This window comes from Ostrea edulis, chromosome 5 (genome assembly GCF_947568905.1).
Source record: "Ostrea edulis chromosome 5, xbOstEdul1.1, whole genome shotgun sequence".
NCBI classification, from domain to species: Eukaryota; Metazoa; Mollusca; class Bivalvia; order Ostreida; family Ostreidae; genus Ostrea; species Ostrea edulis.
In genome coordinates this window covers 83,274,021-83,287,991 of record NC_079168.1, presented here as the reverse complement: position 1 = coordinate 83,287,991, position 13,971 = coordinate 83,274,021, and the positions used below count along the sequence as shown (strand labels likewise).

The following is a 13,971-nucleotide window of genomic DNA, read 5'->3' as shown; positions in this document are numbered from 1 at the left end:
GATTTTTGCAAAAACCTATGACATCACATGAGGATCGATCAACCTTTTAAAGGTCATCTCCGAGAACCCGTGACATTCACACCTGATTGATGCCGGGCGTTTGGCGATGGAACTGTCAATACTTGTTTTAACGACATAGGTCTGTCGCGGCCGGGATTCGAGCACCGGCCTTTCGCATACGGGGCGAACGCTCCAACCTCTAGGCCACCGCGGCGGTAGATGTGAATAGAACCGCCTATTTGTTTCGAACACGTCAGACAACATCCAACCTAATGACAGCGAAAAGCTGATCCGACTTGATTTAAACACGACTTTTGAAACCACTTTAGCATCAACTTATTTGTCAGAAGCCTGTCTCGGGTTAAGGTGGATCGATCCTCATGTGATTTATCAATATTAATGGTTAAAAGTGGAAAAACTGTATTAATTTCCACTCAATATAGTTTAATTTAATCAATAACCAAAGAAAATGTATATGTCGCCACCCTTTTAAAGATGTCAGACATACAAAAACAGAAGTATATATCAGCATAAAATAATCACACATTTTCGTTAAACAGAATAATGAAAATTAATATTATTTTTTCAGATAAAATGTAAGATTAATTGTAAACCACGTGTATGTTATAATAGTTATAGTTTAGAATAGTTCAAATTCTTATCCAAGGTTGTAAATATGCTCAAACTTCACATGTCTTACGATGATATGATAATGTATAATTTTTCAAGATTTTAGGGAGGGGTGTACTTGTTGTAGAGCTGATAGCTTCTAAAATAATACGTCAACATATGATTTTCTTACTCAAATCCTTATTTTAAGATAATAATCTGTAGATTAAAACCAATTAATTCAAAGTTTAGTCCATGAAAATTAGGGAAAAGACCAATATTGACGTCAAATGGCTTTTCCTACAGTATTTCTTTTAACATGTTTGGGCTCACAAAGTGTACATTATGAAAATATTTATTCCAATTTATTAGAATAAATGATTACATACCATTAGGTAGATAGTCTATGTTGCTTATTACAGCCCATTTTATGAAGAAAATAATAATTATTAAGAAAAATAAAGAAAGAGGAGTGCATTTTCCTTCATGTTGATGGGGTGCTTACTTTTGAGAAGCAATAACAATGAAAATAGCATGTCAACATATATATTTTTCAATGTCTATCTATTACTGGAATATATATTTATCTTGTAAAGGCAATTTATTCATGATCGAGTCCATTTAAGGCCGAGTATAGATCTAACTTAATAGATAATACCTCGCATGAAGTGTGATTTCAATGGATCGCCAAATTAACATAAACTCAAATAATTGAAGATATCTTCAATTATTTGAAGATATCATCAATTCATTTGATGTGCGCAACAATTTAATATTGAAGATCTCTTCAAAGAATTAATGATATCTTCAATTCTGAATTATTGCGCGCATTAATTGAATTGATGATAGCATTAATTCTTCAGCTGAATTGATGCGCGCTTTAATTTAATTAATGATCTCTTCAAATGAACTAATGATATCAACAATTGAATTGATGCGCACTACAATTCCATTGAAGAGAGCAATAATTGATATAATGTCCGCATTATATCAATTGATGAGAGCAATAATTGAATTGATGCACGCGTTAATTCATTTGATGAGAGCAATAATTGATTTAATGCGCGCATTCATTCAATTATTGCTCTCTTCAATTGAATTAATGATATCTTTAATTCATTTGAAGAGAGCAATAATTCTTTTAGAGAGAGCAACTATATAATAAAAGATATCTTCAATTCAACATATCCGCAATTGAATTAATGATCTCTTTAATTGAATTGTTGCTGTCTTTAAAAGAATTGATGCGCGCATTAATTCCTTATACAAAAGCGTTGTAAATAATTAAAGATATCTTCAGTTGAATTAAAGAAATCATCAAATTATTTATACCGAGCTCTAAATTAATTATTGCGAGCAATATTTCTACGAAACTGATGCTCTCATCAATTGAATTGAAGAGAGCAATAATTGAATTAATGCGCGCATCAATTCTATTATTGATCTCATTAATTCAATTGATGCGCGCATTGAAGAGAGCAATAATTGAATTTCAATTGATGCGCGCATTAATTCAATTGATGAGAGCAATAATTGAATTGAAGTGCGCATTCATTAATATAATGAGAGTAATAATTGATTTAATGTGCGCATTAATTCAACTAAAGAGAGCAATAATTGAATTGGTGATATCTTCAAATAGTCACAAATATCTTCAATTCTTTGAGTTTATGTTAATTTGGCGCCCCATGGATTTCACCATCGCAAGAGTACTACAAACTCTCAATTATTTTTTATGATTTTTTTTCCAGGTTGATAGTGTTGTGTTTGCTAACAAGTGATTTTAAAATCCTAATTTTGCTTTAGTTTGATGCATGAATATCCATTAAAACCTGCAAAGAAGACTCGAAAAAAATATTTATGAAAAATGATGACGGTTTCTTGTTAATATTTTTTTTAAGTCTGTACGTCTAAAATCTCCGAGAAACATATTATTTGGGGGAAAAGATATATTCGGAAAATATTTTTAAAAAAGAAATTGAAATGATATGACCAAATTTCAGAAATCTCGCTATTTTTTTTTTCTTTTCTTTTAGATTTGAACTAAACCAGAGAGTAAAGAAATAAAAGTACCGATACCGATCTAATACAATTTCACATTTGATAATCGTACTTATACTCTAAATGCCTTTTCAAAAGATGAAGTTCTTCAAAACCATGCTTCAGGTTTTTAAAAACACATTTAATATCCCAATCAATGGGACGAATGAATATGAGTTACGGTGCCTATACTGGATCCCTATAAACTTCACAAAACCCCTTACAGAGATACATCGCTGGATCCAATAAATGTTTCACCAAGTCCTGTGTTCCTCACGAAAGCATTAACAGCTGTGAAGGAGAAACTTCAAATATATTGTACTACAATATATGCCAGACGTGGTGTAAAACAAAACGTGGTTTAAAAAATCTAAAGAACTTTTAGTAAATTTGAAATCACAAAACTTTTTCTCTCAAAGCAACAACATCAAAACGTATATGACTTTTCAACACTTTACGCGCCATTCCTCGTGAAAAATTAAAGATTAGACCTTTTGACAACATATACAGTTGCTTCTTCAACAATAACGAAAAAAATGAAATATTCACATGTATCTAGTGATCAGTCAGTCAAAAATTACTTTGTTAAACATAACTCTGTTTCTACCCACAAGTACTCTGAAGTTGATATAAAAAAGATGCTGGAGTTCCTTATTGACAATATCTTCGTAGTCTTTGGTGACCAGGTTTTCCAACAATCTGTAGGAATTCCCATGGGCACGAATTGTGCTTCTTTATTAGCTGACCTGTTTTACATTATCATGAAGTAGAATATGTATTCAAAAGGTTCTACACGAGAAGAAAAATATGCCTTACTGCGGCCTTCAATTCGACATTTATATATATCGACGACGTTTTATCTATTAACAATAATCATTTCATTCATAAGTCGATTCGATATATCCCAGTGAAAGCGCGCATCAATTCAGCTGAAGAATTAATGCTATCATCAATTCAATTAATGCGTGCAATAATTCAGAATTGAAGATATCATTACTTATTTGAAAAGATCTTTAATTAAATTGTTGCGCGCATCAAATGAATTGATGATATCTTCAAATAATTGAAGATATCTTCAATTAATTGAGTTTATGTTAATTTGGCGCTCCATAGATATCGAACTCGTAAAGCAGACGATACATACTGGGAAGTCGTGTTTATAATCTGTCTATGTGTACATGTGTTGTTCCTTTAAATTAATTTGAATTTTATTCATATATTTGGTTGTGTTTATATTTGGTGGCATCAAACGAATACATTTCGTTTACAATGCTTGATTGGAAATTCCCGTTCTATAAATAGCGCTAAAATTAGAACCGGTCATTAACGGGGAAGACGCATCCCAGAGAAAAGTAGTCCCGCGCGCTTAGTGCAGATGAACTCTGGACGAAATTTTTTTTTTTTTGACCAAGAATTAAATCAAACGAATTTTTCATCCAATCAGCATCGTTGTTAAGTCATCACTTTAAAGGTTATTAAATGATCTTCAATGCAAAACTTATATTAGACAGCCGGAAAGAGAATACGCGAAAATGGTTTACACTACAGATGTAAACTTAAAAACCCAAGGTTGTCCAGCAGAAAGCTATTGAAATATATGTATAACGAAAACACTACAATATTTTACTTCACCGTGTAAAAATCATATAAGTATTTGACGTAACATTCTTGAAATGACGTCGCAGCAGTGTGAGACGGAAAATTCTCACATTATCACCAGTGTTATCAAAGAGAGAGAGGGTATTAGTATCCATACTTCAGGTGCCTGTGTTAATATCTACTAGTGTTTTCAATTAAATAAATCGTGGAAGACTCTGGTTTTTCATATCATCACCATTGTGAGATCGATTTTACATGAGACAGTCATGTGAGATTAATAGAATCCTTCATTAGTACGAGTGCGGGATAGGGAAATTCCACCGAGTGGACAAGATTCGCAGTCTAGGGCGAGGCTTTGCCGAGTCCTAGACACCGAATCTTGTTCCAGAGGTGGAATTTTATTATACCGGTAGAAGGCCAATCAAAACGATTATATAAATCGGAAGAGGGATGGAATAGACAGGGAAGCCATACATTTCGGAGAAATTATCGCTGCAAAAATCGGGGGGGGGGGGGGCAAACTAACAACTCTACTTTGTGACAAACGGGATGATTTCAGCTTCTCAAGCGTCAACTTCCCATATTTATGTAGCAATATTCCATTGTCAACTGCATACATGGTGTTTATATCTCTCAATTAACTGATTCAATACGCATGAACTTGTTCTCCGTATGATCAGCTTTTAAATCGAGACAGGCTACTGACAAACGTCAGGTTGATTTTACAGGGGTTTTAACAGTCTCGTTTAAACGAAGCATTTCGCTAATTCTTTGGTCGTTAAAACGATCAACATTACCAATACAACTTGTCACTGAGTCAAATGCTGTATGACGAATTTCATACCGATTGTTAGGCCTTTCTTGTACTGATCTTGACTACGAATTACTCCGTCTACCTGATCAAGATTTACTGAGGGCTCATGCACGGCGGGTGGGGCCAATTGGCAGGAGATGCTTACTCCTCCTAGGCACCTGATCCCATCTCTGGTACATCCAGGGACCCGTATTTGCCCAACTCTTCATTTTGTCTTCCTTAATTGATCACTGTTTGTTATCTTCATGTGAGGAATGGTCGAGTAAAGTGCTAAAAAAATCCTATGTTATGCGAAGCAAGGCTGTAAAGGTACCGAATTGATTATCACTTGGGACACGTCAATGACCATTTCATGTTTCGATTGGTCCAGCGCTGGTCACACCGTTATATATTTTATGCGAACAAAAGTCGTTAAATTTTCCAAAATTATCCGAACAAGAATATTTAGTTCTAGTTAGTTTGATTTTTACGACACTGTATCTCCTGATCATATGCTTTTTTAAAAAGCCGTTCTGGAAGAGATCTTTAATAGGATATTCCAGTCTCTTCTGGGTAATAAAATTATCATCATTTTTAATTGAGCTCAAATTACATACTTTACGGCAACCAACAATGAGAGTCTGTTGGCTTGTGGGAGTGCTGATTAATTCAGAAGTGGAGCAGTCGACGTTTTTGTGTGTGTTTTAGGCATTGATTGTTTAAGGATGTTTTTTATGAATCAATATTCAATGGATTAACAAACACAGAGACAACCATGTCTACAGTGCTGGACAGGCCGGAACTGTCCGCGTCGGGTAAGATTTCTTGTGTTATTCCTGAAAATTGATTTTTGACAATGAACAATATCCATTGTGTAGACCGGTGTATAAGCATCGGTATTGATTACCGGTTAAATTATGTTACAGTTTGTTTCAGTAAAATTAACAATCAAAACTGTTTATTTTAAAGATTAAAGCATAAGACATCTACATTTTATTTCCTTTGACTTATTTCTCAACGAATTTAAGTTTTGATGTTCATTTTCTGGTTAGGTTATGAGGGTGGGGGTGTCAGCGATGTTATCGATAGATCAAACACTGCTATTGCAACAAATTTTTGCGGTATATTGTTTCCTTGAATCTTGGGGGTTAGAGATGGCAGTGAAAATGATAATAACCATAGTCACTTCCTGTACAAACAATAATTGAGTGATCAACTTAACAGTGCTTTTAGTAAACAGGTGAAATGTAACGATTTTGTTGTGTTTGTTTTTATCTTAACTGTGAATGTAATTCATTTTCAGTTAGAAACAGAAGCACCAACATAAATACTTCACTACCAGTATTGTTTACTGGTATTCACCACAGTGGCACTGACCACCAATAAAAAGACTCGCGTGATATTTCAGTCACTAAGTCCATGTGTTACTAGTGTTTGTAAGTGACAGTTATTGACATCAAGTTTTTATAACTGCAAATCAAAGTTAAGACTTAGACTTAGGGGTCCTTTTTCTCAAATGTTGTCAATTTTTATTTCTTAATCTTGGAGCTAGAGATACAATAGTATTAGTAATTTTCAAGGCTATGCAGAGAGTACACCACTGTGGCACATATCTTAAGAAAATACTTGGAGAAGATTTTGATGAATCTTTTAACAGTTTTATGTAGATAATATGCCGGACAGATAGAGCTGCCATGGATGTATATATTTAGAAATTATATTTTTTATCTTTCAGAAGTTTAAAATTTGCAAAATAATTTTGCAAACATGCATCTTTCTATGATGTGTAGTAGTCCCATCACTATGATCTTGACCTTTGACTTATGTATGATGCCTCAGCGATTTTTTTCCTTATATAACTGGTACCGATATTACGGATAAACGGTACCATTCCCAATGCCAAAAACCATGAATTTTTCCCGATTTTGAGACTAAAAATTCCCAATTTACTACTTTTTGTTTTGTAGAACTCTTTTTTCTTTTCTTTTAGTTGAAATCATTTGCCAATACATTGGTAGAAAATTCCCAATTTGTTCGATTTAGACGCTGTTTTCCCCCAATTGAATGGGTACCAGTACCAATCAGTCTATGCAAAAGACATCGGACCGTCAGACCTGACCGATGTGCAGTGCCTAAGGTCCGATGCATCATTTTTTACACCGGACCAGAATGTCCGATGTCTCAGTGTCCGGTTTTGAGCTTTATTATTTTGAAGCGGAGTCATTTAAATGTTTGTTATGAGTAAAAAATATCACACAAATCCAAATACGTAAATGAATGTGATTAAACCCCATGGACCGTCTAAAGTATTATGCGGGAGGGATCCCTGGTATAGTATTACTAGTATAATAAATTAAGATTCCCTTGGGCCACATTTAAAAATATGTTTGTTTCCCCTCTCCCGACCCTAAATTTCAGAGGAAGGTCGGTAGGTAGGTAAAAAGTTTTTTTTATTTAGCTAGCAGAATTTTATTTATTATGAAATTCCCATAACCATTAACAATGCCCGATACCAAACGTCGTGAAGCACATCATCCATGTTTCCTCATCAAACTCGTATAGTCAGTTCTCGCGTAAATTCTGCTTTGATTGCCACGTTTTGCAATTAGGGAAGGTGTCGATATTTCGGACAGTACTTCATGTATTTTGGAAATGCTCATTATCTAACCACTAAACTTAGGCATTGGACTACATGTATACATATTGGTTGATTCGACGAACATTGGGTTTCATCAGAATTTTCTCTGCTATTTATACCACATACTAACACTTAAATAAAGTTAGGGAGAATGTTGCAACTATGGACAATGGTGTTAGTTTTGGACACATGGTGTTATAAAATTGGTAAACTCGGTTGCTGTCTTTTATTTATGGTTCACTGACATTTTATGCTTTTGTTTTTTGCACATTATCTTAATTTATATATGATAGTGATTTTGATTATATTTTTAAATGATATCGGTAGATCTAGTTTACCAGAAAACGTTTCAACGAGACTTGATTTTGCCGATCAAACAAAATGGATGCTGACATCAACCAATCAGAGCTGAGTTACACATGTGCATATAATTAGGTGTTTTCCAGTTTGTAAATATAGCATTAGTTCAGAAATAAGTTAAATTGAGAATGCTTCTGATTGACTGTCAAAAATATCGCATCCGTCCGAAATATCAACACTTTCCCCTGCTGAAGAACACAACTTGCACACTGGATTGCCCCGAATTCTCTTGTTTCCGCGCTCCTCGTATAGACAACATTTCTCCATCTCGATCTTGCAGATCACTAGTCCGAATTGCGAGCCGAATTCAATGTTAAACTCACTTGTAACTAATCAATAAAACAATCATGATTCTTGTACTTATTAATATCGATTAAAAGAAAATATCAATCCAAAATTCGATATTAAACAGAAGCCAACAATTGTAGTCAACCGAATTTTCACTGCCATTTGAGCAAACGAGTCTCGTGACTCAAAACAAAGCTCGACAGTTTGATAAAATGTTTTCAAGAGACTGTTTATGTGATGAAAGAACCCATAAAATCGATATTAGTAAGTACAAGAAGAATCGTTTTATTGATTAGTTATGAGCTTAAAATTGAATTCGGCTTGTAAGTATTTGAAATCAACCAGAGAATGCCGCCTCCAGCTGGAGGGGGCGAAATTTCTAGATTTCGGACCAGAACACCTCCTGTATTCGTATTATTATTTTTTAAGGTAACTCCATACTCGCAGTTTTATCTGATACAAGTTTGAAAAATGTATTTATTTCCATTCATTAGAGTTAAAACTAACAAATTATCAAATAAAACACATATGTCATCACACTTTTTAAGATACGAGACGTACATAAACAGAATCATATATCACAGTCAGAAAATTGCAATTTTCCTTAAACAGCGTTATCAAAATTTCATAGAAACTGGTTATGACGATATAGTAGCAATCATAACAATTTCATGAAACTGTATCTTCACAAAAATATACAAAATGTCTGTAAAATTAAAGGAAATCTATCGCATAATAGACTTGATAAAGAAATCAATAGAAACAGAGTTATTGCCCTTGGATTCAATATTTTAAAACGTATAATTGATTATTCATCTATAACTTAGACTTTTAAAATAGTTTATTTTTAACAAGATTATTTACAATAACTTTCGGAAAAGACTCCAACAAAATTTATGTTCCTATCACGCATAAATGTAAATAAATCATTGATTTTGCAAAATCTGATGACATCACAGGAGGATGGAATTACTTTAATTTTGGATTGAAACCAAAGAAGATATAGAAAAATTTTGTCATTATAAAATACTGATCTGCACCAGAAACGACCTTGAATTTTTCTTAAAATTAAAAAAAAAACTTCACCAGAATGACGTAATAAAAACTTATGGGTCGGTGTGAATTTTCAGACTCGGTCAGGCGAGGGGAAACAAACAATATTTTTATTTTGGCCTTGGTTTTACATTTTCACGTGTTTCACTTTTTTACATTAGGTTTTTCGGTCTGACAAAATTTGGTTTGGTCCGGTGTGTTCATTGATTACACAGGACCGAATGTCCTATGTGGTCCAAAAAACTTTCGCATAGACTGAGTACCAATGGATAGAAAAAAATCGCTGTGCCTCAAATATATACCTTGTGCTAGTCATGAGTATGATCCTCAATCTGACAGCTTATTTGACTATGTGAATCCTCAATTAGTTTGTTTTACATTGTGAAACCTCAAGGTGTGATACCTCAATGAGTTTTACAGAGTAATTTGTTTTACAGTGTGATAACCCAATGAGTTTGTTTTACCTCAACAAATGGTACAGAGTATTAATATCTTTTTATTTTTGATGAGCTTTGTTAGTCATTTAACGTTGTGTCTTTTTTCATCTCTTTCTCAGGGGCAGCTCCAGAAGATGGGGTCCCGGACATGATTGTGATCAGTGAAATTGATGAAAATGGAATTGCCATCAACTTAAAGACCCGATACACCAAAGATCAAATTTATGTATCCTTCTCAGGAGAGAGTTATTACTGAGTGAGATGTAATTACTGTAAAACTAGTCTTATGTGGTTATGCTTGGTACCATGAAAAATGTTCAGATTAGCCAGCACCTGTAATACAAAGTATATTTGATATGGTTTGGTAGTGTGTACAGTTTGCATAACATTTCGGTCTACACAACATCCAGATTAAACAAGTTTGACTGTATTTCCAATATCCTTGTCTAATGCCATGCTTTTGCTTTATTTCCTGGATATCTATTTCCTGTACACTGTACAATTAGATGAACACATAAAGGATAAATAAGGCACTCAAGAAAATTGATAAGGCACTCAAGAACGGAAGTTTGTGTGTCACTGGAGTCTTCAGTAATTGAATTATGTTGATATACATGGTGTGTTATGTAATGATTAGCTGCAATGTTAAATGTAGCCTTCTCAGATTTATTCATTCTGATGCAACCCCCAACCCCCAGTTGGAGAGGGCAACATTATTGCAGTTAATTAATATATTTATTATTTATGCCCAGTTTACCACTTGAATGATTTTGAACCCCTTATCTTTATGAGTTTATGGATTTGTTTTGATAAAGTGATTTAATGAAATGTGGTAAGCATGCTTATATAAACTTTTGATTGATGTTGGTAATTTGGGGAAGAACATTGTTTAGGGTGGTCTTGTGATAGTGAAGTTTCCTGTAGGATTTCCTTAGTGTCCTCATTGATGTGTACAACATAGGTACATGTTTCATTTCACTAAACATATATATCAACCTTGAACAGTTTTATGTAGATTGTTATATAGAATTTCATTTTGCAGTATATGTTTTGATTAAGCTTTGATATGCTATCGATGCACACTAGTGAAAGTTATGAAGGGTATTGTTGTTGTTTTGCTTGTTTATGTATGCAACAGATATAACTGTTGAACTTTTCAAAGTAGAGATTCTTTTTCATTGTCAAGGTTTCATATCAGGTCAAGTCCAGAGAAGTCAAATCTGTCAATTTCAGTACAAGTACATCATATTTTACAAAAAAAATATCATTTTAGCTTTCTGTCACTAAACATTTAGAGGTCATTGACTTTGGTTCCCTTGCCATCAACTAAATTTGTAGTCATCATACAAAGAAACAGATTTGATGGGCAGTATAGTAGTGGATATAGTGTGATATTATAGTAGATATGTTTTTACAGTTCGATATGTTTTTACAGTTTGATATGTTTTTACAGTTTGGTGTCATTTTACAGTATGATGGTAAATATGTGATTATGTTTTTGATTTAGTAGGTATGATTTAACAGTACTGTATGATAGTAAATATGACATAGTATGATTATATTTTTTATTATGATGGTAGATATGGTGTGATTATGTTTTTCATTAGTTGGTATGATTTTACAGTAGAGTTCAAAACATAGTGGACATTTTGTATTAGATTGAAGAGGTACACAATTTTGTATTGATCCAGATTTTTGAGCCTCTCTCTTCCTCTCCTTTGAATGAACATGTTTATGTAAGCCATTGACGTTTAGCCTATGTGAACCTGCAGTGAGTTTGGATTTTTTGGTTTGGCTGGCTGTCGATGTTTCCTGTAGAGAGTTGTAAGTGAGTAGTATCTTCCGCAGGCTGTAGTTATTAGCAGGAAGTCCTTTCCGTTTAACCTCATAACTTGGGCTGTAACTTGCATCCCCAAGACAAGAGAACTGGGTCATTGAGTAGAAAGGTTCACAAAATATGTATAGCATTAAAACAAAGCTTTGTCAAATGTGTCGAGTCATCAAATACTGTCTATGTTAACTCTATATTTGCACCCTGTTGATAAAGTACATGCAAGTACGCCAAAATATGATAAAAAATTTATTGGCATGTTATTTCAGTTACTGTAGTATCTGGTAGAAGTAATTTTGAGTTAGTTTCCACAATATATAACTATGTTTTGATTTCATATTTTTATCGGAAAGTAATATATGGTTTATGCATGCACACGGCATTGACCTTGCCGATTTTTTTATTTTTTGGTTGAAGATTAGCTCACTTTTATCACTGATCTGGAAATTTTCTCTGACAACACTGATACATTAAAGGTTATAGCTTCAAGGGCTTTAGAGCCAATTTCCCTTGTGTTTGATGTTTAATGAAATGGTGTGTGTGTGTGTGTGTGTGTGTGTGTGTGTGTGTGTGAGAGAGAGAGAGAGAGAGAGAGAGAGAGAGAGAGGAGTTCCCATTTAAAAGACATTGATACTGATCAATGGTTTTATTTACACTGTACGTGCTACACAGCAGGGAAGTGAAAATCTGCCATTATTTTTATGTACACTTCGATATAAACATGTGCATCTCAGGTTGTAGGGATACAAAATTCTACTTATCTGTGGCTTCTAAGTTATTTCATTAATATAAATTAATGTAAGAGATCCCTATCTACAGACATTTCTATTAATCAACTTTTTTAACTACAGACATTTTCTTATCAGTGGTTCTCACTAAGAATCCATGTCTCTGATTGTTATGGTTCCTTAGGCAGGAATGTAAAGATTCCATCGAGGAGGTATTTATTTGTGAAGGCTCGATTCAACCCTGACAAGATACATTGTTTTTTAAGTGAGGCGATTTAATCCATTGATAATTATACTGCACTGAATCTGTGTCAAGTCTGCAGAAGCTAACAGCAGCTGGGGCTTGATTACATACAGGCTTGCTCATTCCTGACTCACATGACACACCTGTTAAAGACTCAGCATTCACACCTTAAATCTCAGGTACCACTCTCAACCAATCTCACCCACACACACCAAGACATACACATGTCTGTTAAAGATTAAAGGAATTAGAATTACACCTATAATATCAGATGCCAACAATGTGGCCCCACACTTTGTAACACAACACATTAATTGTTTTATGACTGCCAAATGCTCCTTCTGTTTTGTTTAAGTAAACAAAGCTATGGGTATAAAGAAGAAAACAATAATCCTTAACAGTTTGTTAGACATTTACAGGTTCAATATTGGTAGCTGTGAACCCCTACAAAGACCTTCCCATATATGACCAGGTAAAGTATCATCAATGGTGATAAAACCCCACCCAGTCCTTTCTCCCTCCCCACTCTGCTAAGCAGTAGTGGAACAGTCCTAAATAAAGCTGTGCTGGAGACTGCATTCCTCATATCAGCAGTGGCTCCGCACAAGCATCATCAATATTAAATGGGGACATACGGCTGTCCCGTCGGGAGATTGAGTCACATTGACTCTCATTGATCTTACTGCTTCATTACCAGCATTCTGTCATAGGAAGGAAGAGGGAAGAAAATAAGTGGGTGGATCAAAGTATACATGGAGAATCAGGAGCTGTTACACAATAAAGCCCTGAGGGGTCATTGATTACTGGAACAGTGGATGACAGTCATGTAACATTAATTACGACCGTATGTTGTTAATTTCACTGCTGGCCATTAGTTCTGAATGTCTGGCTCTAACTGTCAGCATCTGTCTTTAATGTTTAAAATAAGCATCCTCAGGAACTCAAACTAGCAGTGTGGCACAGAGTTATGACTGGGCTCAGATGACAGAGAAATATTATGACTCTATAGTTTGTCTCCATAATCCATATTGGTCTTATTATATCTCAATAGAAGAACAAATGGTATTTGCAGTTGGCTGGGAAATGAGTAATCCATGGATATTAATCTTTTCCTTGATATCAGAAATCAATGTCATTTTCTATACCGTGTGCCACTGGACTGTTAGCATTCATTGTATTTCTTTCTTTGTGTGAAATTTCCTGCCGAAATTTATTTCATAATTTTTACAAGATCTTAGGCATGTTATTCAACAAGTTTAACTTGAGATTATGAGCTAGGAAATGGTCTAACTGTCAGTCTCCATATTTTTAAGCAGATGGTTTATTTTAAGAGACCATATTTCTCTTGTAA

The 13,971-nt window shown here is 34.2% G+C and overlaps 1 protein-coding gene across 12 annotated transcripts in view; it reads left to right on the top strand.

Moving 5' to 3' along the window:
• Positions 1-5,561: 5,561 nt before the first annotated feature.
• LOC125649105 (myosin-I heavy chain-like) overlaps positions 5,562-13,971 on the top strand; it is a 72,238-nt gene continuing 63,828 nt past the window's right edge. For all 12 annotated transcript variants that reach the window (XM_056166523.1, XM_056166522.1, XM_056166521.1 and 9 more), the window contains exons 1-3: positions 5,562-5,856; positions 9,937-10,043; positions 13,030-13,092. In XM_056166523.1, coding sequence (XP_056022498.1) covers positions 5,817-5,856; positions 9,937-10,043; positions 13,030-13,092 — 210 coding nt within the window. In that variant the 5' untranslated portion in view covers positions 5,562-5,816. The remainder of the gene's footprint in view (positions 5,857-9,936; positions 10,044-13,029; positions 13,093-13,971) is intronic.